This window comes from Acanthaster planci, linkage group LG17 (genome assembly GCF_054643075.1).
Source record: "Acanthaster planci isolate LZ-2023a linkage group LG17, COTS_SCS, whole genome shotgun sequence".
NCBI lineage: Eukaryota > Metazoa > Echinodermata > Asteroidea > Valvatida > Acanthasteridae > Acanthaster > Acanthaster planci.
This window is the reverse complement of record NC_141793.1, coordinates 12,377,197-12,403,443: the sequence shown is the minus strand read 5'-3', so window position 1 is coordinate 12,403,443 and position 26,247 is coordinate 12,377,197. Positions and strand designations below refer to the sequence as shown.

The following is a 26,247-nucleotide window of genomic DNA, read 5'->3' as shown; positions in this document are numbered from 1 at the left end:
GTCACCTGGGGTAGAATCACGTCCGTCCGGGTATTCTGGGAATTTCTGGAGATCAGGAAAAACAAGTTACCAGGCTTTACCCCGCATCACATGATAGTGACAGATCCCACTTCTTGCGGCCTGCCTTTCTTTTAAACTGGGGTGTATGAATCTTACCATGCGTGACTTAGTTTATAAGCGGCATGTTAACGTGCATTCTATTCCAGTGACGTCTGTCATCCTCAAGAAGAAAAATTTTACCGTCACTGAATGAACTTCTGTATCATTTCACAGATAAACTACGAGTATATCATTTTCTTGAATTGATAAAATATTGCCACAAGTTCTGACTCCCTTGATCATTGATATTTCGAAAATAGAGGAAGCTTTAACTACATTTTTACGATTTTATATGAATTCGGGCGCTTCTCAAAAGTGCGCCTCCAAGAGTTTGCAACGCGTTGGCCAATCACGACGCACGAAATCTGTCGACCCAAAATGTACGTTTGGAAAGGGTCGACAGATTTCGCTCGCTGTGATTGGCCAACGCGTTGCAAACTTTTGGAGGCGCACTGTTGTAAATCGCTCGTATTGAAACTTATTACATTCGATTAACTGAAAAATGGAGTACCCGCGGTTGAATTGTTCTCTACTTTTTTAAGACTGCAAAGATAACTTGCACCAGATTAAGGAAAACATGTAAAAATGAATATTCAGTTGACGATCGCATCCCGCTGCATACACACGGAATGCAAATGAAATTCTTGTCTGGTCACTTATCTTTCAATTTTAACCAATTACATTTGTGATTATTCCCACAAAACGAAATCACCCCCCCCCCAAAAAATGATTTTTCCGAAGTCTGATTGCAGCCATTTTTTCAAGTGGCAACCCTCAACTTTCTCGGGCACTTAGGACCATTTTTTAACCGTAGTTTTTAGCCATTCTGCTCTCATATGGAAGCTCAAAGACCCAGGGAGTTGATCCCGGCAACGATTTACACAATCTCACCATTTTGGGGTCAAACAATCTCTTTTTAAAAAGAAACTGAGGGGGGCACTTTTAATGCTAATGAGCTGGCCAGAAATCCTCACTTGAATTAGTGGTCTGCACCCACGGTGACAAGCGAAGATAACATTGGAGAGCGCCATCTTGCTACCACTCTCCTGGACCGGGGGCGGAGCTATAATTGGCACAGCGGACGGGGAGGCAGAGTGCCGTTTTAAGAAGTAAAATAAACCAGGAACATTTTTACAAATTCTTTCTCTTCTTCAAACTACAATTCTGCCTACTCCTCATCGTGTACCACAACACGCACCCCATATTGAATAATTTTTATATATAGCTCCGTATCAGTATTAATAGACACAAAAATTGATGGCCAAAAGGAAACACTGGTGCTCAGTAAATCCATACACCTTTGGGGCGTTCATCGTCGGATACCAAGTTTGTTTTGGTGGCGCCCTTTGCAGTCCCATATTTCGCCACAGCATTTCACACGCACCTATTTTGTTCGTGAGGTGGAGGATTGTGTTGATGGCGGTCTCGATCAATTTGTATTTAAACTGATTAGACGATGATTTCTCCTTTTGTCGGTGGAGGGACGAGGGGCTAAGACTTAGGTGTGTACCGAATGTTTTGTTGTCGTTTTTGTCTTCAGACAGTAGAAGGCGAATTGTATGAAGTGATGATTTTTTTGGGGGCCACGCCAAGAACGTGTGTTAACCATGTACCACCCATAATGCCATCCTATGGCAATCATGAAAAATAATAATTAATAAAGTGATAATATTGTCGGCTTACATCATGTACCTGTACACGTTTCACTTATTTTAGACTGTAATTTTAGACTCAGAGTTCATGTTATGGGTGGGTATATGCACTGAGAACATGCAGAAACCAGTGGCTACACCATAATATTCCATAGTTACGGTAGTGGTGCTGCTGGCTGGTGGCGTGGCTTGCAGTGAGTGTGGTAATTGCAGTCTCAATGATTGTATTTGTTACGCCCCAACTATAGCTGGGACAGTCCCAACTGTAGTGCTGCAATTGGGCTGGTCCAACTATTTTGTTGACCAATTTCTGTAGGCAATTTCTCAACCTTTTTCAAGTTTATGCATGTCACGCTTGACACAATTCATCTAAAATATGGTACTTCATCTATGACATGACATTGTAAACTATATGACTTTGGCACATGCTGCGCACATGCACACTTGACCTCTGTGCTATAGTTGGGCCGGCCCAACTATAGCACTCTAGTTGGGACGGGCCCAACTATAGTGCAGACTGATGCTGTAGTTGGGGCATATCAACAAGCATTTAGAAATTCATAATTTTAACTACCAATTCCTAAAATTGATGAATTTTGCAGTATTTCAGACCGATAATCTGTAGAACTGTCCATAAGATTTAGTTTGATAGAACACTCCTGATATGTGTACAACTTCATTGTCCTTTCCCTGATTAAAACCCAATTCGGGATTATTCATTTGACATAAATTGCACAGGAAGTAGTCTTTCAGCATTTTGTACAAATCACAAGTATATGATTCACCTTCGTGTATATTATGCATAGGTCACCACCTTCAGCCCCGGCCCCGCGTTGCCAAGCCAAACTAGCTCAGGTTCCAATAGACACTGCTATCACTTCAGCCTTGTATGTTGAGATTACTGTATTTACATGCTGTCTGCATCTGTAGAATTTGTACCCCCTGAGTGGACATTGTCTCAAGGTTCTCAAAGTAAAAGCATGTGTGAAGATGCATTGTGAACTTATTTTTAGACACCTTTTTTCATAAGCTGCAACAAACCATTTGCCCAAAAGTAAAAAGAGGCCCTTCCTTGCATTGATTAATCATTCAAACTTTACTGGAATTTCTCTTCTGGGTAATTCCAGAAATTAGGGGTCCAAAAGTGTGACATGCTTGTGTCCCTGTTACATCTGACCTTTCTTATTTGACAAGGAGATATCAGAATTGATTTCAAACTATTACTTTTTGTTTGAAAGGTAATTTGCATTAATTACAATTAACTATATGACTATTGGTTTAGCAGGTAATCTGCATTAATTCATCGCTCTTGGAAATTAGAAAATGTGTTCTGAACTTACAAAATCATATGTCAGATGTGACAGGGGCACACAAAAAATGGACCCTTAATTTCTGGAATTCCTGCCCTTCTGCATGGACGGAACTGTCACAAGTATGTTCCAAACCTTTATGAGGGGAATGAAAGTCACAGGAAGGAACGTAAAAGGATTTTAAAAAGTTGTACATGTAGTATTTAAATATTTCAAACTTTTTCGTGTAGTGATGTGAATGTGTGTGTTTATCATTCATACAGTTGGTTTCCAACTCCACATGTGCACTAAAACTAATAATTACATGTATGTAGATGTATATGATCAGTACTTTACCAGGAGAGGTAAGTTACACTAGAACTACAGTCAGTAACGCTGCCCTCTGGTTTCTACTGTACAGGCTATCTATTCTAGACAAATGCCCTTGGTGGCATTATGAAATTCCAACCTTACCCATTGAAGAGTATCCCAGAAACACCACCCCCCACCCCTCCTCCTTTTGCTCATCCCAAAGGTCATCAAAGCTCTCTCATCAAACTTGGCACTGCCAGATAGATAATGAAATGCTCCCATTATTTGAAATTGCCCAATAATTCATATCAGACAGTCAGTCACCTGTTATCTCTGACCGTTGTTCTTTGGGCCACCAGCCCCTGTAATGTGCAGTACATGTGTCTTGTCAGGTTTATAATCTCCCAGGGTCCAAACCTTGTGCAAGTACGCATCACTTGTGTGGTGTAATCCCCAGATCAAGTACAGGAGGTTGAAGTTATCTATGGTCATTCATATCTTGGTTGCAAAGGTGCATGTTACACATGTATGTACCTGTATTATTTTATATGCACCTGTCTTTGGAGAGTTCCAATTACTGTGAAGTTTCAACATTGTTGGCATGAAGAGTTCTTGTCTCGTTGGCATGAATAGTTCTTGTCTTGTGCGCCAGTGATTACATCATCTCCAGGCAGTGCTTCATGGTTGAGGTCCTAAGGTCCCTCTGGGGGAAGGTCGGGTGTTTGTTCTCTTCACTGGTGATTCTTCCATCGATTGATGTGTTTCACATGCCTGCTTGGTAGAATTTTATTGCTGGTACCAGTGTCGTCAAATCACAACTGCAGAACCCAGCTCTGTTTTCCTTGTGAGGTTTGCCTTAACTTGTTGGTTGTGCTTTCCACCAAAATTAATCAATTTTGGACGAACTGTTAGTTTTTATTGGTTCTGGCCATCCAGGTCAAACCTCTTGATTGGAAGGAACTGATTTATTCAGATTAGAAGCAACCATTTTCTGCCTTTGAAGCACCGGTCCGCAACATTGATTATTCTTCCAGGCTTTTACTCCGTCAGTTTGTCGGCAGTCTTGGGATTTGCTCGTTTTTTCTCAGTTTCTTGGTGCCAGCCTGTGAATTCTGACATTCTGCTCAGATCTGTGGTCGCACCGTATACAATGCTACAACTCGGCTCTGGATCGGGTTGAATTTCCAAACGAGGTTTCTTTCTTTTCCTCTCACTATTGATAGGACAAGACTATAATTCATAAAGCATGAAGCAATTGAGGAAGGGAGCAGAGTTTGTGTGGATTTTGCACAGATACATCACAGCGGTTGAGATTTGGCGAAGCCTGAGTCTGGTCAGAAAAAAGCTGACAAACAGATACTCTAGGTATTATCCCATTTGGAAATTTTTATTGGTTTTAAAATTTTTTTTTTTTGTAACTTGATTTTAAGTGAAATATGCCCTTAATTTGAACTTGCACATCCTAAGTAATAATGTGCTTTTCCCCTGTATTTATCTAGTAATTACCAGTAGCATTCTGATTTGCCTATAAAGTTTGAAATATTTCAGGACATTTTCCCCTTAAAAAAGTGCGACATTGTGACCTAAAGTATTCACCATTTTCCTCACCTGTTTGTGAAACTTGTTGTGTCCTGTTTTTGCCACTTTGATTATTTTTTAGCAATCATTAGAATTCCTCAAATTGTTCATTTGTACGTGCACTTAAAAGATGAAAATAAACACAGGTGAAAAGCATATTATGTGAAATCCTATCGAAAGCAAAACCAAACCCCCCAAAACCAACAAAATATTTCAAATTCTCACACAGCTGGTGTACATGTACATGTACTGTAGGAGTTGATTTCAAGCTTCAAGTGTTAACAAATTACAGCTTCTGCATGTGCTGTACACGTGGCCATCCATGTGGTGCTCAAATATAAAGATACAGTGTCTGTTGGAAATGCTACATTAGAGATTGCCCCACCTGAAAGCTCAATATTTCAATAGCCCCATTGAGGTGTTTGGCCTCTGGTGGCATTGTCTTGCAAATTTGGTACAAAAGTCCATTTCAGAACTGCCTGTGTGTAGCTTCATAGAACGCAAGTAACAATTTGAATGATATTCAGATGCTTTGAGTTCTGTATGATGGCTCCTAGAATTGTGCTGGATTCGTCTTCTACTTTTTACAGAAGCTTACCTTTGTCAGGGGCTCAGAATTGTATGTTTGTAAGAACCTTTTGTGGCTGTGAAGTTTTTTATCCTGTTGAAGGCATTATCACACTGCATGTACATGTATGGGAGGTTTGTTTACAACTTTGCCGAAGGCTCTCGACATACGGTACTGTGATAATAAAGTGGAAAAATCCCGGAGCAAAACGTTCCATAATTTGGACTTCTGCTGGTAGTTTGACGTGATCACTTTGTGGAGCACCCTGTAAAAAGAATTAAGGCTTCATCACATGGGAGGGGGGGGAGATTTTTATAGATTTCACTCAGAAATGATAGCTTCAGGGTCTGTAAACACGTGTATGCCTTTTACAGTTTGTTTTTGTGTAGATATTTATAACTGTCCATAAATGCAGTGAATTTTTCAAGTACTAAATTCTGTTCAAACAGATTCGGCATTGGCTTCACGTTGTTGTACATGCACTTGGTTGAAGTTGGACCTTTAGAAACAGAGTACATCCATGTATCTATTCTCCTTATTCCTTTCAGAAAGCGTGTTAAATATGCTCCGTGCTGCTGTGCTGATAATCCGGGTGAACTGTCTTTGCTGAACGATGCCCACCGACAGCAACAGCCGCGACGACACGTAGCAGTCATGGTAGCAGAACGACTCAAGTCGTTGGTGGCCGATGCCTTCTACAAGCATGGGCAGTTCTGCAGTGCCCATCCCTGGCCAGTCATTACATTTGTTTGCGCCGTCATCCTGATTGCCAGGTAGGCAATGGATTGTCTGTGCTTGCCCGCACTGTACCCCTGATGGTCATACCCTGAATCATTTTAAAAAAGCTCTCAGTTGCGTTCATTTCCCATACTGATTCCCCATCGTTGATGTCAATCTTTTTAAAAACCAAGCATTGTTGTCTGGCTATGGCTTATCACCGTGTTTCACTGATGAGATAAAATAAGCTGTAGCCGCTGCAGTCAATTTGGTTATGGGTAATACCAGAAATTAGGGGTCCATTTTTTTCATGTGCGTGTCATGTGACATTTGATTTTGTAAGTTCAGAATGCATTTTCTATTTTCCAAGAGTGATGAATTAATGCAACTTACAATGTACCTGCCAAACAAATAGTAATAATTGAAATCAATTCCGGTGATATTTCCATGTCGAATAACAAAGGTCAGGTGTAACAGGGACACGAAAATGTCCCACTTTTGGACCCCTGATTTCTGGAATTACCCTTAAGGACATCCATGGGGGTTTGGCTACACACCTAGGTGTGCTGACTGTCTTTGATTCTGAAAACTCTACAGCTTGAGATCAGATTGAAAGTTTTGGGATTCTGAGACCCAAAATCTTGCTTCTGCTTGGCAGAACCAAAAAAATTCAGCGAGAAACAGTTGAATGTGACAAACCAACAAAATAAATTGAGAAATTATTCATTGAAATCATACGGCATTTTGGTTGGTGTGTTTGGCCTGATTAGCGCACTGAGCTGCGTGAGCTCGTTGTCCCTTGGCATTGATGCTGTGAAATATGATCCATTATTTCATGTCAGTTTGGTCCAACCAGCTGCGTTCTCAAGCGTCACTTTCTGTTGTACAATACCAGCATAAAATAAGTCAGCGAACTGTTACAACCATGATGACTAATTGCCACAGGACAGAATTGTTTATGTTGCGTACGGAATATCATTTTCTGTTTTGTGTGGTCATAGAATTTAAATGTCGTTCTTCTTGTCCTATCAATTATTTCATTTTTATTTTAAACTTTTGATTTATGAAAGCCATTCTCAGTGTATTACAATTCATCCAACAGTTATGAATAGAAAATTTATTTTTCACCTTCAGAAGGTTAATTTTTAAATATTGTATGCAGGGTGAAATTTTTGGCAAGGTTACGGTAAAGACTTTGAAACTGTCCAGTGGTAATGCTTGATAGAAATGAAAACACCCAAGGTTATCAAATTTTTCTTTCCTATTAACTCGATTGTTACCACCACAGATTTCCTGAAAAAAATTGGTCACACTCCAGGGAGTTTTCTTCTAGGTGAACAATTGATAAAGCACCACGTGTTATCCTGTTCATTTTTTGGGGGGAACCACACACTCCACTTTTATTTTTTTACGAGCATATTTCCTGTGTCGAAGGGATTGTGTGTACAAAAAGTATTGCATCATAATTTCAGAGGAGGAAATACCCAGCTGAACATTGGACCGAGTCCCGTAATTTAAGCACCAATCGAGCGATATCCTCGTTATCATGTGATTTTACTGAAGCAGTTCCCATGTGGCATGCCAAGAAAGTACATGTACTTGTTCTATCTAGCTGTAACAGTCTACATTCATATACAGTCATAATACGTGGGTCATCACTTGATGCTGATTATAAGGTCATGCAGGTCATAAATAGCTGAAATTATCCTATTTTCTTGGCTTGCTTGTGCTACATGTGCATACGTGTATGCAGTTTCAAAAGCCACAGAAAATAATTCACATGCTCTATTTTTACCTGTTGAATTCATCAGTCCAGGAAAACTGGCTGTCCGGTTTTGTGGATTTCCAGAGTTGCTTGCTCTCTGGTCCAATTCAATGTTGTTCCTGAAATTCAATCCACAATGTGCAGTGGATATGCTCACTCAAGCATTGTACACTAAGGACTCATGTTACATGTGTTTTGGATGGTAGCGTCATCCCAGAACTGCAGCTCTGTACAATGTATTTGTTTTCATTCTTGTCGTCGTCACATTGAGTAAAAATGTACGTGTGAGTGTATGGGTGTTTACAGGTTGTCTTTGAAATGCGCCTTCTTGCAGCAGCAAGATCGTGGGACGGTTTGAGATGATACACATTTCAATGTATTCTGAATAGGGTGCACATGTTCAACTAAATGAAATGGAGCTCAGTCTTGTTTGGAAATTTACATGTAAATAAAAATTGCTTTTGAAGGATCATTTAATCAAACAAAAATACAGCATGCCGCAGCTTCGAATGTTACTCAATTTTTGCTCGGGAGCAGTCTGCTCATGTGATCACCTGTGCTCATCTCCTGAGGAAAGGCAAAGCAATTTTGGATTGGCAGTTTTTGCCGAGTATGACATCTAACCCCCTCCTTCCATTCTTTACATACCGGTAAATCTTCAACACTTGTGAAGAAATCATTATATTTCCTTCCAAATCATTGGATACATTGGAAATCTGGCCTTAGATGGCACCAAGAGGGGGTCAGTTTCAAACCTTTTGCTTGAAATGGACAGGCAGGTTGTACCTTCGCTTTGAAGGATATTTTAATCAAAAGATGAAAGTCGTGAAACCCTGTTGGGGGCGGGGCAAGTATTTACACAATAACTAACTTTGAACTAATTGACTGCAAAGTACAGTAACCATCAGGGGCTACGCCACGCACAAATAATCACCGTTTCAGGAAGAAAGTCCAGAGCAGAAGGATTGCCGAGATTGGACTGATATTAAAATCTCATTGTTTTGTTTCAGCTGCCAGTAACTTTTCAACACTTGGCCGACATAATTAGGCTGGTTATCTGTCTTTGCCTGCCGGTACTGGTACCCCTCTTTGAATTCATCTGAGTGCAATAACAAGTGCCCAAATATGGCACTTGACCTTGGGGGCAAGGGTCATCCACTCCCTTTGTTTCGCCTTTGTCATGGAGCATCCTCAATCCAAAGTGACTCACCAGCATTGACCTGCTGGTAAACAACTGTTCGACCTGCTGGACCCAGTTGTGCAAAGTGTGGCACTTGTTGCCTAAGATACATCACAGAATACCGTACACGTGGAGTCCGCATGCATTGCATATATATTTAACCTTTACCCAAGCGCATGTACATGTATGTTTATTTAGGATTGTAGTGAATTTTGAATGAATGCAAGTTAACCGACAGGTGCTGGCTCGAGTAAAAAATACAAAAATGACATGTAATCCTGACACATTTTAGGCCTTGTTGTGTTCAGGTGGTCCTTTCAGTTGCCATAGTTTCTTGCTTTTGATCGTTCTTAACCCTAAATCTTGAAATACCTGCTGTATGCTTAGAACAACTTGATCTGACTTAGCAGTAGTTGGGGAATTTATGACAGCAGAATCACCTCTGGAAACTAGCCAGTGTAAATTCACATCCACTGTAGAGAGTGTCTCAGTTTTGCTTTCAAACAATGTGCCTCTGGTCCAGTGCACAGGTTTTTTAATCATTTAACCCTAACAAATGGAGGCTATGGTAAATTAATTGGATTGATGAAATCTTAATTGATCCCATTTAATAAATGTGGCATAGTTTGTCCCAGTGGACTGTGCAGTATGGTTTTCTTATTAAATTGATCCAAAGGAAATAAATGTGAAGTTAATTGCTGAAATTGGTTGGAAATATTGTCTGGTGGTACTTTAAGCTGACGCAAAATGAACCAAAGAAAACTGGAACCAGAAATAACCCAAAAATGATGAATCAGCATGACTTGGCACTTTTTAAGAGAAATTACAATCCATTTTTAAGTTTGGTAAAAATGTTTTAATGATTCTTTGTTTGGTTGGATAGGTCTTAAATATTGCCAGAAACTTGTTTTGGCCTGTTTAGAATATAAAATTCACGACACCTTGTTGGGGGGCCTGTTTGAATCCATTCGCAACCTTTTCTGTGTTATCAAAGGCGACAGACATGTCAGCCCCCATTGACCAGAGCAGTATATAGAGTAGCGCCAACTCTGGAACCAAAATGGCTGTTTCAATGGCTGTTGGCAGTAGAGCATGCAGCTATTGTGTGCTGATTGTCAATGCTCCACCATTTTGGTCCCAACATATGAGACACTCATGACGCAGTTTTCTCTATAAACAGCTGTGCTATGGACAGGTGAATGACTTTCTTATTCTCTGTTAACAACTATCCACAAACCCACACACACCCATCATGCACACGTGTACCGTGTAGTAATTGAAAAAAAAACAGCGTACATACATTCATATGCTCGTACCTGTATCTGACTGAAATAATTCTGACTGTGTGGATTTAATATGTAACAGCATAAATGATGGTTTGGAATGATAGCCTCCTCAAACAATAAGGATGGTTTTAATCTTTAAATGGATTCATTTTTGAAAGCTGTTAAAGACCTGTTTAACATAGAAAGTAATACAGGTACACGTAGTGTAAGGGATAAGTTTTGGTTTCTAAAGATCGCAAATGCATTTGCGTAATACTTGCAACTGTAATCTTTTCCATGGAAAAATTGCACTGTGCTCTGCATTATGTACATGTATTCACCCTAGATTGAAAATCTCGCAAAATATCTACATGCTACACGTACTCTCTTTTTGTAATGTAGGATGCATCAGTTTGTCAACCTGTTCTCCAACAAATGTCACTGAGTGCACAGAAATACCTACAGTACATGTAATGAGTGCTGACTTTGCCTTGGATTTCCCCGGAGCACACCTCCCCCTTCTCATTTGACATAACCCATTTCCACCCTGCATTAACCCATCTTGACCCAAACCCCCAACCAACCTGTCCGTGTACCCCATGCCTTCCCCTCCTGTACCCACTTGCACCCTCCATCGCATGCCAACCCTCCACCCCAGTTGCTGTTCCAAGAGCCCTTTGCATCATTCCAGTGGTCGATTGACAATGTTTTCACCCCTTTGCCTATCACAGCTATCCCATTGTGAACCTGCCTCTGCCGGGCACCGCCCCCATGGAGTTTTCCTCCCCCATCCAGGGGTTCAGAGTACCCCTCCAGCGCTCCAAAGGGCCCATCCAGGATCCCGGCGTGGAGGGCATAGTGGCCCCTAGATGGGTAAGTCGAGAATAAAAATGCCTTCTTTCCTTCTGAAATTTATTAGAATGAGTTACTCTTGAAAAACTTTCTTGAGCTGGTTGCCTATTTTTTTCCCACCAGCAAAAAATATATTGCTTAGAGCATTCAGCATGCTTTCTGCATGCTGAATGCTCTAAGCATGCTGTATTTAGGCTACCTATTTAGGCTGTTAGCAAGGCTTGCTCAGTTTTCATCGCAGGTCAACCCTATTGTTATCCAGAAGTTTTGCTCTTGCAAAATTTAAACCACGGTGCAGAAGTCCAATAAAAAGACCTCTTGTATTTCACGGGATCAGATCATGTTGGTAAGAGAAGTGCAAGGCCAGACAGTGGATGACATGAATTGACTGATAAGAATGTCTGCTTCTGTGTCCATGTTCACACTGATGTTTGTTCATGTTGCATCAGGAGTGTCTTTGTGCTTGTATTCCAACATTTGTTGTTTGCATAGGCTGTCTGACTCAGATAAAATGACTAAAAATAGCATCACTTACAACCCTGAAAGTTCACTATTTCCCTTTTTGTTGGTTTTTAGAATTTGTCAGTGCTAATTATGGTTTAAATAAATTATAATTTTCAACGTTTAATTAATTTTGAAATTGATCCAAATGACCAATTTGATTTACAAAGCGTACGCGAGAGTTTTTATCTTGTGTAAAATAAGTCTAACTACAATACCTTTATATAAAAGTATACTCTCTTCTTAAAGAAACTCTGGTTTAACCAAAAAATTCTGAACTTTATATTTTCAGAAACAATTGCACAAAAGCCATTTGCAAGTTAAATTTGAAGAAAATCTGGTACACTGAGTTATTTGTTTGCACACAAACGTAACAATTTTAATTCCCCAGACTAAAGACACTGTTGCTGTACCTCGTGATTCGGGGCAAGTTTTTGCATAGCGACCACAATCTCTGGAATGGACTGGTTCCTTTGTGCCCTTCTTATCCATTGGGAATAGTGTATTGTTGCGAGGCATCTCTTATGTAACTAAGCGAAAGCTTGCCCCGAATCACCAGGTATAGCAACAGCGGTTGTAGCATGGAGAATTTATGTTATGTTATGTTCCCGTGAATTTAAAGAACTCAGTGGACCAGATTTTAGTCAAAGGTCACTCGCAAAAGGCTTATTGTTGAAGTACAGTTACTGCTCATTAGCTCCATCCTTGAATTGAAGGTTAATCAGTGTTTCCCTTTTTGATTAATTGTTTGAAGATTTCTTCATGTATTACATATTTCTAAAGCACATTATGCATTTACCTACCTTTAGTAATGCACCATTGATCTTCCCTGATGTTGAGTCAAATTAACGGACATGTCCCACCTATTCAATTTTGAGTTTGGGAAATTTTAAGAAGTTTCAGCTTTCGTCACTTTGCCTAATCCTTCCATTTTTAAAAAACAGTTTTCAGGCCCGCCAGTTGGATTCATCCAGCAGTTTGTCATCAATGCAACCGTATCACCATGGAAACGGGGTTTAATCCCAGAAGATGCCTTCCGAGCCCCGCTGTCCAAGGCATTTGATCTGCGGCAGGATATTGAGGAATATCAAACCTCGGCTGGGTAAATTTCCTTTCTTCATTTCAGGAGGCTGTCCTACTTGTCTTGTGTCCTTCTCGGACAGCATTGTAAGTTGAGTGCATAACAAATTCTGACAAGTCCTCGTTAGAAGGCTTATGAAAGGACTTGAGATGTGTTTGTGTTCCTTGTCATGGACTCCTGCCAAAAAGATGCCAGACTTGCACAACCTCTGAGCTAAGACTTAAAACCATCTCAATCAAGTCTCCTCATTTTTCTGCCTGTCCGTCTTTCTGTTTGCGTGCCCGTCTAGGAAATCGGTGCGGAGCTTCTGTCTGTACGTGATGGAGCCAGAAGACGACTGCAAGGACACCCTGCCGAGGCACAACTGCCTGATGGTGTCCCCAGCCAACGTGTGGGGGGATAGTGCCAACAAGTTCCAGCAGGACGCCAAGCTGGTCAACTCAATCTTTGAGAAGCAAGGGAGCATGGAGGCCACTCCTAGCATCAAAGGTGAAGGAATGGAACTGCTATCCTGAGAATTTATAGCCCGTCCATAATCTCGCGGCTGTGGCTAGGAGCAACACATACAGCTGTAGGAAGTTGCTGAGGCCACCAGCCATTGTTTCCAGTAACAGCCATAACATTTCGACACGCCCACAACTTCTTGTTATTCTTGGGTCTGAGCTTGCTCTATAGAGGGTGCTGTTTAGATTACTCACTAGCAAAAGTAAACCCACAGCTTTGCAAAGAAAAACAAGGTATTTGATCATGTCTAATGACTGTGAAAAGAAATGCTTCATATTTTCATTACCAGCTACCTGTAGAAAGAGGATTTCGTTCCAGATATGAAATGAGCAGGTTGCATTTTGTTTTCGTAAACATAGTTACTTGAATTTGGAGGGAGCTTAGAAAACTCCATTCTGTGTTTAGTGGAGATAGTCAGCTTGCCAAGGCAACTTGATCTTAGCATCAAAGACACTGCTCAGTCTTCCAAAGAAAGTAACTCTACATGTCACTTTGGAATCCTAATCCCCTTTATGACTAATTCGGAATTATTTCTGGTCTCCTCTCAGACCTCCTGTTTGGCATTCCCTCCAAGTACACCGGCATTAGTCGCTTCTACATCCGCAGTCGACAGCGCCAGATCTCCTTTGCCATCACCTTGGTCCTGCAGACCTACAACCAGACGTTCGTCGAGGGTCTGAAGGAGCACCTGCTGCGTCGCCATGGCGACGGCAACATCCAGCAAGATACCAAAGAAAAGGAGCAAATCGTTCACATTTATTATCAGGTAAAGAAAAACATAAACTTTACAACCAATTACACCGTAATACAAAATTCATCAGGTATCATTAATTTGAATTAACCAACTGATCCCATCAAGACCAAAGGTTCAACGGTTCAAGTGTCTATATTAGTATAGTCTTAAATCTCATCTGAGGAACCCCAGCAGTATTTTTTGGACAAGCTTTCCAAATTATGGGACTTGCAGTACTAGAATTATAACAAGGGCTGTATTGTACAGCAAGGAGAAAAGATTCTAAGTGTCTCATTCATGCTCAGTGCCTCCCTTCTCAACTTGACCAATTCTGGTATCTTGAAACAAGTATTTTTATTTTTGGACATTTCCTTCTAGGATGAGAAGGGTCTTATTGAAATGTCTCCCTTGGTCATCATCTACGTCTTGCTGCTTCTCTACATATACTTCTCCATTAGTAAGTGAATCGGCCAGGTTTTGAAATCAAAGCGCTGTGTCGTAGGCCTACCTTTCAATCAATTGTTGGAACTGTTGCAGAAAAGTATTTCTGACATCATGTTTGCCAAGTAAGGAGAAAATCTAACTTTTTACCTGAAGCATTGCCAGAATTTGGCAACAAAGATCTCAGATAATGGGTGAGATTTCTCAGCTTTTTAGCCGATTTCAGCTTTTTTGGTTTTGGATTTCAGCTTTTATCCTCAGCGGCTGTGTACAAAAGTACAGGAGAGTTTCACAGTTCAGCTTCTTTATGCCTTTTTTCAGCTGTTTTCAGCTATTTTTATCATTGGTCAATCTCACCCCTGGATATGATAACGTATGCTGAGACAGTGCCTCAAGCTGGATTGAACCAAAATAAAGCTTATTCTCGTTGCAAAGTATCACTGTTTCCAACAGAAGAAGTGTCTGAACATCGGGTATATATTCCCAGTATGGAAAGACTTGTCTTTGTTGATTCTTCAAAGGAGTGACCCATTTTGGCTCGGGAAAAAAAATGGGGAAAAAAAAACCTTTACGTCCGTGAAGAATATGCCATTTTCCAAAGGACTGCTCAGAAGAGAGCAGGATATGTCAGAGACTTTTCCTCACCTTCTGCTGTTCCCTCTGATTATTTGCCAGGTACGATTGAGATGGTACAATCCAAGTGGGGCTTGGCGTTTGCTGCCGTCATCATGATCATGTCGTCTCTCTCCATGTCTGTGGGTATCTGCCTCATGTTTGGCCTCACCCCCTCCCTTAGTGGCAGGTAAGACACACATGTCCCCGTCTGCTCGTCCCAATCTCCTGAACTTTCTTCTGCGAAGAAACTTCCAAAATCCTTTAAAATCCAACAAAATCTGAATGTCACACCCCATGTCAAAGTGGCTGGGTCCTACCATCCAGACTCCATCAAAATGCAGCAGAAGCAGTGTATAGATCTCACTGTACCCTCAGCAACATAGATCTTCCATGTCATCTCTAAGCCATAAGAAGTCCTTAAGGTTAATATTGATGAAATAGGTTGGCCCACAAAAGTATTCATTCTACCATTTAAAATCTAGGGATTGATTTTCTAATATATGTTTTGTCATTGTCAAGCAGAATTTGTTTCTTTGTTTTTTCCCGCTTAGCGAGGTATTCCCGTATCTGGTGATCATAATTGGGCTGGAGAATATCCTCGTCTTCACCAAGTCTGTAGTCTCCACTCCAGTCCACTTGGCCGTCAACATCCGAATTGCGCAGGGTGAGGCTTGATTCGGTTGCACCAAGAAGTTACAACCACGGATAGGATTTTTTGAATCTGTTTCTTTCTGGAACCTTCCAAAATCCTCCACTTAGCAGGAAACCTTTGGCATCGCCTTCAAGTTTGGATTTTCAAGGGACCTCAGTCCCCATGTACAGTGATACTGATTCAGCTGGGATGCTAAACTGGAATTTGTTTTAAGTTCTGACCACTCAACAATAGCATAGCTGTTTTTCATGTTTGTCTCCTCGCAGGTCTGAGCAAAGAAGGATGGTCGATCACCAAGAACCTGTGTGCAGAGCTGCTGGTCGTTCTCATTGCATTCTTCACACTTGTTCCAGCCATTCAGGTATTATTAAGCACCACAGTGAGCTTCTTTCACCATGTTCGCTCGAGCGTGGGCCAAGAATAATAGCTGAAAAGCGGGCTGAGGATCTCAATTATTACGGCGGCTTCTACCGCTTCCCGTAGCGAAGGGGTTAAGCACCACAGTGAGCTAGTTGGGCATTCAAATAGCGCAGCCCAAAGTGAAGTGCCTCCAAGGTCATTCAGACGCACATGCAAAATCTGCCCACTCAGCGCAACCCTAAGAGGACTCGCACGTGTGTTTTGTTACGAGTATTAGTAGCCTGATGATCAGGGATAATTATAAGAAGTGCCTGGTACCCCCTGGTAATCCATCTTTACGTAAAGACAATCCTCATTAAAAATTGTCAGACAAGGAGAAAACTTATAGCAGTGTCTTAAGAATCTTAGGTTCACTCTAATTAGTAATAAAAACAGACTGATTAATTTTTCGTCATTACAAAGAACTGTCTCGTTACTTTTGAAATCAGTGAGATAAATAACTTCTTTGATACTCCTTTGTTTCTGTCTTTTGTTCTTGACAGGAATTTTGTGTCTTCGCCTTGGTTGGCTTAATGACAGATTTCTTCCTTCAGATGTTCTACTTTGTCCCTGTTTTGTCAGTTGACATTCGTAGAATGGAGGTACGTAAAACTGTTCAAAAAGAAATGTTGAAATTTTGAGGTAAAAACTGTTATTAGCTTATGAATACATCTGTTATGGAGATTATTCCCAGCATTTGTCTTTGATCTCAACTGCTGTACATTTTTTTGGGTTTAGTTATCAGATCTGAGCCGGAACAGCGTCCGACAAGAGCTTGCTGCCTCAGCGAGACTGGAGGCGGAACGACCCCCGACCCCAACACAGGGCCGTCACATGACCCGCTCCAAGTCAGCCCCCAGGTCCCTGAACAAGATGAGTTACGTCTCGACGCACAGCCAGCCGGGCTACAACTACCCAGGCAGTTCCCGACGGTTGGCCACGTTGCCACTGCACACAACTAGGAGTAGGGTCCCGCGCCGGCTCAAGTTCATCTATTTCTGGGCCAGCACCAGACTGATGCAGAGACTAATTATGGTAAGAGTGTCATTGTTTACATCAGGCAAACCTTGCTATGCTTTGAAAATGTAGTTGCAAATCTAGAAGGGAATCTCCAGAAGATCACAGATCACCAGTCAGTTGATTGAAAATGACAGAACAGCATCTAAACTGATTATTTTGCACCTGATCGCTCTAATTTGACTTGACTTTGACTTATTCGACTCTTTCCAGGCTGCATCTATTGTATGGATCATTCTCACCAGTATGTTCATGTACAAGTCTGGCCTCGTCACCCACCTGACCGACACCAGACTAAACCAGTCCACGCCCATGGAACTTCACGAGATACTGACCCTGCAGAATGAACCCTCCAAGCTGCCCCTGGATGCTCCGCCCCTAGAAAAGGACACTGTGGACCCCGTGCAGCATGCCGTGGAGGGCGTTCCCTCCGACACAGACTCAAGGAAGAAATCCCGAATGCAGGCCATCGCGGACCAGCTGATGAGCTTGACGGAGGGGAGTAGCAGCTGGGCGTGGCAGCAGGAGAGTGTGAGAAGGGCGGGTCAGCAGGGGGACCTTTGGCGGAAGCTGTCCTTGTGGCACTGGCCAACGTTGTTTGGCTGCTACAACATCAGTCTTCACGGAAAGTGAGTCCCGACAAAATTAATGTTCTGCATTTTCAACCCCCCCACGATGGACATTTGGAGGTACAGGAAGTGAGAGTTTGCTACTTTTTAGCACTCTGTGTAAAAATACCCGCCAACTCAAATGCTTCGTTAGCTATTGAAAGCCCCGAAAACTCACAGTAGTTTATTGTTATTGTTACAATCCCTCAGTGGATGTTTTGAGGATTTTGCTTCATCTCCATTCCCATCCCTTCAAGAAGTATCCCGACTTGTCATGGACTGTCTGTTTTGAGCAACAAGTGTTTCTAACTGAAGGGGCCATTTTAGCTTGGCAAACAGTTTTAATAAGGGAGAACCTTGTATTTCCAAGCTGTTTTAAACTGGAAGCAATCTGTTACGGCATTTTCAATCCTTCCAAGTCTTTAACCTGCTTCCTACCAACCAGCTCTCTGTCTTGTTGGCAAATCCTGTTGAAGAAATCTGACAACATTTTCACAAAATACTGATTTATCCCTTTGTCAGGTATATCAGCATCCTCCCGCCTTCCTACATGAACATCAACATCAATCCAGAAGATGCCGTGGCACTGCGCCACAAGCAGGAGAGAGAACGCGCCGCCAAGTGGTACAGCAGTCTTGACCCGGACTCCCGCGTGCTGCCCTACGACCCGGACTTCTACACGGAGTGGATCGACGAGCAGGGCGTGGTGCACATGGTCCCCCTCTACCAGGCCTCCCCGCTGGACTACTACATGACCATGACGCTGGGCATCCTGAGCGGGGCGTCGTCCGTCATCCTGGTCATCCTCCTCTTCAAGTGCGCGGTGCTGGTGCGGCTGCGCAGGGCGCGGTACAAGAGGGGCAAGCACGAGGACATCCTGAAGCGGGTGGTCATGAAGAAGTCCTGTGAGTCGGTGCCGTGGGTGCTCATGGGTCACCAGCAGGTAAGACGCCAGTTGCTTGCAGCCGTGTTGTATTCGAGTCCATCAAAAATCTCAGTATTAGGCCATCACAAGTCATTCAGTCTTAAGCCAATTCACAAGCTATTCAAATGAGCTGTGACAAAGGCATTCTTCTGTCATTGTTTACCCTGTTACTTATGACTGGCCTTGTGAAGGGACTTGTGACTGGCCCTGTGTTTGTTCACCCTGTTACTTGTAACGGACCTTGTGAGAGGAATTTATGGACTCGACTATGGCAATGGAGCATTGCTTAAAAGGCTTTCTCTTGGTTGATATATTAAGCAAGCCTCTCCTATAATGCAGTCGTCAGAACTAAAAGAAATTGTTTTCTGGTTGTATTCATGAGTGAGATGAAGTTGATTTTCTCGAGGCCGTTATTATAGATTGGCTTACATGTACATGAAATAAATGTACAAAGTTTCCTTAGCAAAGCCTTGTTCGGCTGTTTGTTGAAGTTGAGTTTTTTATTTTCATTTACGTAAAATTAGTGTTTCTGTTCTTAATTGTCCTAAAAATGTGAGTTAATTCCCTCCGTTAAATTTACAGAGATAGCATTGTACTGCTTAGTCTGAAATGGACTGTAGTCAGGTAAAGTGGTATTCCCTTCGTTAATTTGTGGCAAGATGGAGTGTATTGTGTGCACGGTTGGCACAAAATGGAGATGTTTTCATGTTAGACGCAAGTCAACTTCTTGCCTTGCCTGTGCAGGAGATTGAGTGTTTATCCAGCGAGGGGGCGTGGATAGCCAGCTGTTGTCTGGGGGGTGAAATCCGCATCTGGGATGGTAGTAGCGGAGAGTGTACAATCTGCATTGACAGACACAGGTGAGGAAGAGAGTCAAGATGGCCCTGTGCATGAAACTGACCTCTAATGGATCACATCCCGGTCCAACAAGGGGGCTGTTCAATCAAATTTGGGTATAAACTATTGATCAAAAGAGATCTGAAAATCCTTCAAAACAGTTGCCCTGGAAAGTCACAGAGACGTCCCAGAAAAGTGCAAAATGATAGGGCGCCCAGGAATCCTGCTGTCAGGGGATAAAGTCATGGATGCCAGGATCATGCTAGGCGTATTTTTGATAAGTCACTTTTTTGTCAGAACAGAATAATGATAAATTTACAGGCTATCCTTGTCAGTCAATGGTAATGGTTATTGCAGTCTTCCAGTTCATAATACCAAGCAATGTTTCTCTGCAAAGCGACATTAAATGTCATAGAAATTGTTATATTTTAGTCCTGGAAAATTCATTCAGTCTGGTTTTTTCAGATTTCTGTAGGAATCCTGTATTTAATGTGTGTTTATGCTGATGATGGGGTTTTATATCAACAAGAAGTGTGATTGATCAAAGATGAATTGATATTTGTTGGCTGATGCAGCTACTTCAAGAGGAGGAGACGTCTTGGCAGTAGCAGCGCTAGGACTCGTCACGGCTCTGGAGGAGGAGAAGCATTTTTGAGATCAGTGACTGACTTCAGCATCAAGGAGAAGTCCAACACCTACCCCCTCAGCAGGAGAAATGGTTACTCCCAGAACCAGGTAGACCTCTCAGGGGCCATCTGCACAGACTTTGGCTCCAGCAGGAGCTCCGTGGAAGTCGGGAGCAGTTGCCAAGATGACCGGTTGTCGTCCGGGGTGTACAGTGGGTCCGTGGGGTCCCAGAGCATGGAGCAGGATTTGAGCAGCTGCTCAGGCACGCCAAGGAGCTCTGGGAATGGTTATGACTTCCGGACACTCGTGGATGCCTATCTGATGCAAGAGCAGCATCGCTATGGCAACAGTCTAGTCGAAGATGAAGATGATGAGGGATTGGATGATGTGTATCCAGACTTACCCTCCCCACCCATCATGCATAGGTCTGGTTCCCAGAACATCACAACCATCAATGAATTGAGGGGCAGCTTCAGAGGTCGGACTGCCTCAACCGGGTCTATGGGGCTGAGGTTCGAATCCAGCCAAAGTCCCAGGGAGCCAGTCAGCCGGAGCCCCACCCCATATGCCAGCCGGAATCGGTTCTCGTTTGACGAGGAGTTGTTGAGACAGTGCGGGGCAGGGGGCGATGCCGGGATGACCTCTCCGTTGGACGGTGTTCTGCCTCCACCCATCTGGTGCTTGGTGTGCAGTGATCACATGGTGGTGGTTGGATGTAGCAACGGAAGAATAGAGGTATGACAGTGTTGAAGTCGAGACCAACACAAGACCAGACTCAAGACCAGTCACAAGTATCAGGATGAGCTACGACCAAGAACTGTTTCTGTTGCAATTCACCTGGATAGCTTGTGACATCCTGCTGGCGGTCTTGCGTTGGTGTCGTGATGGGTCTTGCTGGGCCTTAAATACAATGCTGGCTGCTAGCTGTCAGTGTCTTCATCATAACTGACCCCGTTCGTGCAGTGCACCACCGATGCGAGGCTTGGTCTGAGAAAAGTGGGCGTCACTTTTGTGGAATTACTAAGCATATAAGCGTGCTTAAAAATGAAACGTGATGATATACTGCAACGGGTAACCACTGAAAATATTACATTGCTTGTGTTGCTCAAGACCAGTTCTTGAGCTGCTTGTACTTATAGCGGCTATGGCTTGAAATATCACAGGCACCTGTGCTGCCCCTAGCCACAGCCAGTTGATTCAGACAAGGCTTCAGCCAATGTCTACTGAGCAAGGGAATCTACTAAGTAGTATTTTGTGCCAACCAGTTTCAACAATTTTGTGGTTTTTTTTTAACTCAGATGTGGGATTCAGGGTCAGGCTTCCTACTGGGCTCCTACGAGGATAACCCCATCGGAGCGACCGGCCTGACCATTACCGGTACCCACCTGGTGGTTGCCAGACTCAACGGCAGTCTAGACTTCTTGGACCTGGTCACCCATCACTCCATTCACCTTAACCAGGCCATGGTCAGTGACTTTCTTGCCAGTGATCACAGGGGTAAGCCTGGGTTGTTTTTTGTGTTTGTGGTTAGGGTCATTGTCTACATGTAATGTTACCGTACTTGATTGTTGAACTTTCCTGCAGAATAATTTTTGTGAACTCTTAAAAATTCCGTTTCATCAGCATTGTGAGGTTGATTTTTTGTGTGTGTGTTTGTTCAATAAATCTTGGAATTTGTTGTTTTATCCTGCATTAAAATTTAAGGACCAATCAAATTTACAAACAAATCTTGGTCAAAACATGGGATATGGATTTCATACTTATTTTCTTCTTCTTGTAGGTAAGATGAGGAGTTTCTCCATCTCAGAGTTTGTGCCACTTGGGGGTGCTATCTTCTGCTCTAAGCAAGCCTCAGTGCAGGCGCACCAGCAGCCAATCAATGATGTGCAGGTGGCCAGGGACCAGGTGGTTACCGCCAGTCAGGACCACACGTTGAAGGTGAGATCACTGGTAGCCTGCAAGAGATCACTGGTAGTCTGAGAGATCACTGGTAGTCTGAGAGATCACTGGTTGTCCGCCCAAGATCAGTGATAGTATGAGAGATATCAGTGGTAGTCTGAGAGATCACTGGTTATCTGCCCAAGATCAGTGATAGTATGAGAGATACCAGTGGTAGTCTGAGAGATCACTGGTTATCTGCCCAAGATCAGTGATAGTATGAGAGAGATTACTGTATTTTGTTTGTATCTTTGATTGCAGGTGTTCCGATTGGAAGATTCACTTTGTACCTACACCTTACGAGGCCACACAGGCAGTGTAACCACACTCTATGTAGATAAAGTAAGCCATTGAATGTGATCATTCCTTAATTCAACAAGTGATGGGCCTCAAACTGAACTAAGAGAGGGCGCTATTTCCTCAGCAAGAGAGGCTCCTTTGGTACTAAGTGCCTGTCGCTGGTTCACGAATGACCAGGAAATGAGCGCATCGTTACCAACAAAATGAATACTCCCAACCAATGCGGCTCTTTTCAACTGATGAAGGCGTGCTTCTGCTTGAGGCAGACAGTCTTTCTAAACTTCATCAAATTTCTTTAGGCATGGACACCTTTGAATCATAATGGACAGTGCATGTAATGTATCACAGAAAAGTAAGGACCGTTGGAATTTGGGGAAGTTTATATTTTTGCTTCTTTTTGTAGAACAACTCTTACCAAATCGCCAGTGGATCCGACGACGGCATGGTGCGGTTGTGGGACACGCTAACCGGCGTCTGTCTGCACTCGCTCTGGGGTCATGTCAGCACGGTTCTGTCAGTCACACTCAGCCAGGATCATGTGATCAGTGTGGGCATGGATAACAGACTCTGCGTCTGGAAGCGTCGGCGGGGACGCATGATACATGTCATACAGCTGGTGAGTGAATGGTAGCTAGAGGGCGCTCTCTAGCAAGCCAATAAATAAATACCACCCGTCTTACTTCATGTGCATACCAATGACAGCCAAGTAGACTGGTACCCATACCCTTCATCAAATACTAATTTTTTGTCACTTCTCAAATATTTCGAATTATACTTTCCAATTTTTTTGTTATATGCAGTGAATCAAAAGCAGTATTTTCTTCTAGAATGTGAAGAGAGCAGCACTGTTATTAGGAAATATACCAAATGAAGGTGGGGAAATGATATTCATCACCAGCGTCATCTGCTTCCTTGCACTTTGGTTTTGTCGGATGACGTAACTTTTTTTTCTTTTTGTGGGCCACCTTGAACATGTTCCGTCATCACTTCGAGGTCGCAAACACTTTTCTTGTTCAGGCTTGCTAAAATTGTAAGCATGGAAGACCCAGTTCTAGACTCAAGATTCAGATCAAACCCCACATTTCTGTAATGTTTCATTCTTTACGGCAGTCCAGTAGTTTACGTTGCAGGTTAATGTATAACCGCTTGGTGCCAGGGTTTCCGGTACTGGACTCTTTGGGTTTATATGCAAAGCTGGGCTGCCGGAAATCGGACAATAGAGCTTGGCCTTGTTACAAAAGACCGTACTCAGAGCAAAAGACCGAGCTGACATTTTTTCAGTTGTCAATAGCGGAGGTAATCTGTCATTGTTTTGAATGATTATACCATTGTTTGTGGCATTCAGCGCGAGCAGATTACCACTGGGGACAAAAACTCTCCATGGATGAGTGATACAATATCGCTGCATGCTAATCTGGTCCGCATTTGAAAAGACGCCAGCAGTGCATTGGGCCAGTTTCAGGAACAAAAGAAAATTACATAACACTGCACAATCTGGTCTTTCTTTACAAGGCAGCAGGCCTGGCTGAAATACTCAGCTGTCAATAGATGTTGTCAGTCAAGATTAAAGTAGCCACCAGACAGTCATTCGTGAGGGTGTAAATGTCCAAAAAATGAAGTTAAGAATTTTTAAAGAATTTTGGAACTGGAAATCTTGAAAATCCCCCTGGTATACGTCATGCAACTTCAAATTAAACCAGCAGTATATGGTTAAGAATACCAATCCTTTAACTATCTTTTTATAACTTGCCACTTGGAAAACTGGAATTGAAAGTAAGTTTATTGATTCCTTTTTCTTTGCTGCAGGACCCAGGGTGTACTGGAACTGTTGCCACTTTGTCCAACAATCACATGGTTACGGGTGGACAGGTAATGACACTCAGACAGATTAAAGCTGTCATGGAAATCAATCACTTGAAATCATTAATTTCAGGTTGTTAAATTTCAGGGGGAAAAAAAAAGAGGACACTCAGTGTCAGTTGATGGAATTCCATGGAGAATTTAACCTGGGAAAACCCTGAAAGCCCAATTCATTTTTGTATTAATTCAGTCGATTTTGGTTCATTTATTTTCCAGGGCTATTTGGCAGTCTGGGACATTTTCCACGGAGAACCAATCAGGGTTGTAGAGCTGGGTGGGGGCGAGCAAGCAGTACGACAGATTGTAGTCACCGATCAGGGTAGAGCCGTTGTCTGCGACTACGGACGGGAACTCCGATTGGTTACTTTCCCATCTGAACTCAAGAAGACAGATTGAGATAGTATCCCATATGAGATATATTTTTAGGTCCCCCTTATAGGGGTAGTATAGACTCTCTCTCACTGAGGAATTGCTACCTTTCTCAAAAATCTGAGTTTGATGCTCTACTGAGCCAGAAAGCTGCCTATCTAATTAAACTAGGGATAAGCTTGGTTTATACTGTCCTATCTTCATATGCTGTTTGCTGCTTTATCTTGCTTGGTTTGGTAAGCTGTGCTGTGCATTTTGAGATCGTTGTTAACCCTAACACTCCTCAGTCCTCCAACAGGTGAAGGATTGAGGAGGGTTAGGGTTAAACCCGTTTGAAGATTCGGGACAAGCCATTGAGGTGCCAGTACTCTGATACAGTTTTTACTTTGTACGTGGATTTATTTTAACGAGACTTTGTATTTTATGTCCAATGTTGTACAAGTTTTCTGTAGTAGGTATATCTCAGCCCTCCGCTCGTTAGATTGACTCCCCAAATTATTTTGCTTTGTTTGTGCGAAGAATCTTGGTGGCGTGGGCAATTCGCTGCAAACCTCCAACTTATTTATCAGCCTGTCCTAGTCATAGGCACTCTGTGTGCAGTCAGGATACTCATTAGAATGTGGGCATGATTTACATGTAATGAATTATTCATATCGCAGGTTGATGTCATAAAAGGATCAGCCTGTTGAACTGGCCAGATTAGTCGCTTCTCGGTGCAATCTGCATATAATGAATTATACATGTGATGACATCACAGACTAATTGACTAGTGAATGAATGGAAAACTCTCTTGAAATATTTAAAATAAGCCTTAGATTTATGGTTTGTATAATACTTCAGCGGTTGGGGGTTCTGGGGAAAATATGCCAACAAAGATGAGAAAATTTCGTACATCATGTAAATATTATTGAGCTAAAAAAATTAGTAACTGTTATGTTCTCTTCAATAATTGCAGTCAAGGCTCATATGCCTGACTCCATTGTACCAATTGGTATCTGCAAAATGCCTTTTTAAAATTTCCATTTGCGGTGCTATGAAATCTATGGATTCCATGTACATACCAAAGATCATAATTTAAGTTGGTTGTCAGTGCTTTTTGTTTTAACCTTTGAGTGCATCAGGACATTACTTCTATGTACACTTACATTGCACACGTACCATGTCAAAACTGCATTTTATACCTCGTCTCGGCGATGTATTTTATTTTTTTTAAAACTCTACTTTTGGTTTCTGTTGTATCGAGTATTATAATTTGTGTCAAAGTTCCAATCTGAATTGGTAAATAGACCTATCCGTACATGTACCCGACGTCAGATTTGGTCTATAAAAGTGCTTTCCTATGGGAGTTCGGTAGGGGTGGCAGATATTAAACTCATTGGGAACCCTGTATGTAAACAAAGCATGACGTCATCGGGACACTGAAATTTGTTTGCATTGTTTTCAGATCGTCATGGTGTCCAATTTCTGTATTTATAACGGTCAAATGAAATCCATGTTCGTATACATGTATACCATGTAAACTGTGTAGAAGAATAAATGTATGTACATGACTTTGCTTTCAAA

General features: G+C 42.3%; 1 protein-coding gene across 2 annotated transcripts; it reads left to right on the top strand.

Moving 5' to 3' along the window:
* Window positions 1-1,464: 1,464 nt before the first annotated feature.
* Window positions 1,465-26,247, top strand: LOC110973385 (sterol regulatory element-binding protein cleavage-activating protein-like). Of its 2 annotated transcripts, none has more exons than XM_022224185.2 (22): window positions 1,465-1,601; window positions 6,047-6,271; window positions 11,157-11,298; window positions 12,723-12,880; window positions 13,149-13,348; window positions 13,912-14,129; window positions 14,475-14,553; window positions 15,213-15,339; window positions 15,704-15,816; window positions 16,071-16,165; window positions 16,707-16,805; window positions 16,942-17,238; window positions 17,434-17,849; window positions 18,351-18,771; window positions 19,498-19,613; window positions 20,166-20,952; window positions 21,516-21,714; window positions 21,998-22,155; window positions 22,417-22,497; window positions 22,859-23,071; window positions 24,262-24,324; window positions 24,532-26,247. In XM_022224185.2, exons 2-22 carry the CDS (start codon window positions 6,153-6,155, stop codon window positions 24,709-24,711), a joined length of 4,281 nt encoding a protein of 1,426 aa, XP_022079877.2. In that variant the 5' UTR covers window positions 1,465-1,601; window positions 6,047-6,152; the 3' UTR covers window positions 24,712-26,247. The 2 variants fall into 2 exon arrangements, with proteins under 2 accessions (XP_022079877.2, XP_087004135.1); XM_087148009.1 differs by lacking the exon at window positions 1,465-1,601 and adding an exon at window positions 4,561-4,717.

Coding starts and splice junctions, on each gene's coding strand:
- LOC110973385 (XM_087148009.1), top strand. CDS start 4,599: ATGAAGCAATTGAGGAAGGGAGCAGAGTTTGTGTGGATTTTGCACAGA. Junction 6,272..11,156: donor GCCGTCATCCTGATTGCCAG/GTAGGCAATGGA, acceptor TGCCTATCACAG/CTATCCCATTGTGAACCTGC. Junction 17,239..17,433: donor TGATGCAGAGACTAATTATG/GTAAGAGTGTCA, acceptor GACTCTTTCCAG/GCTGCATCTATTGTATGGAT.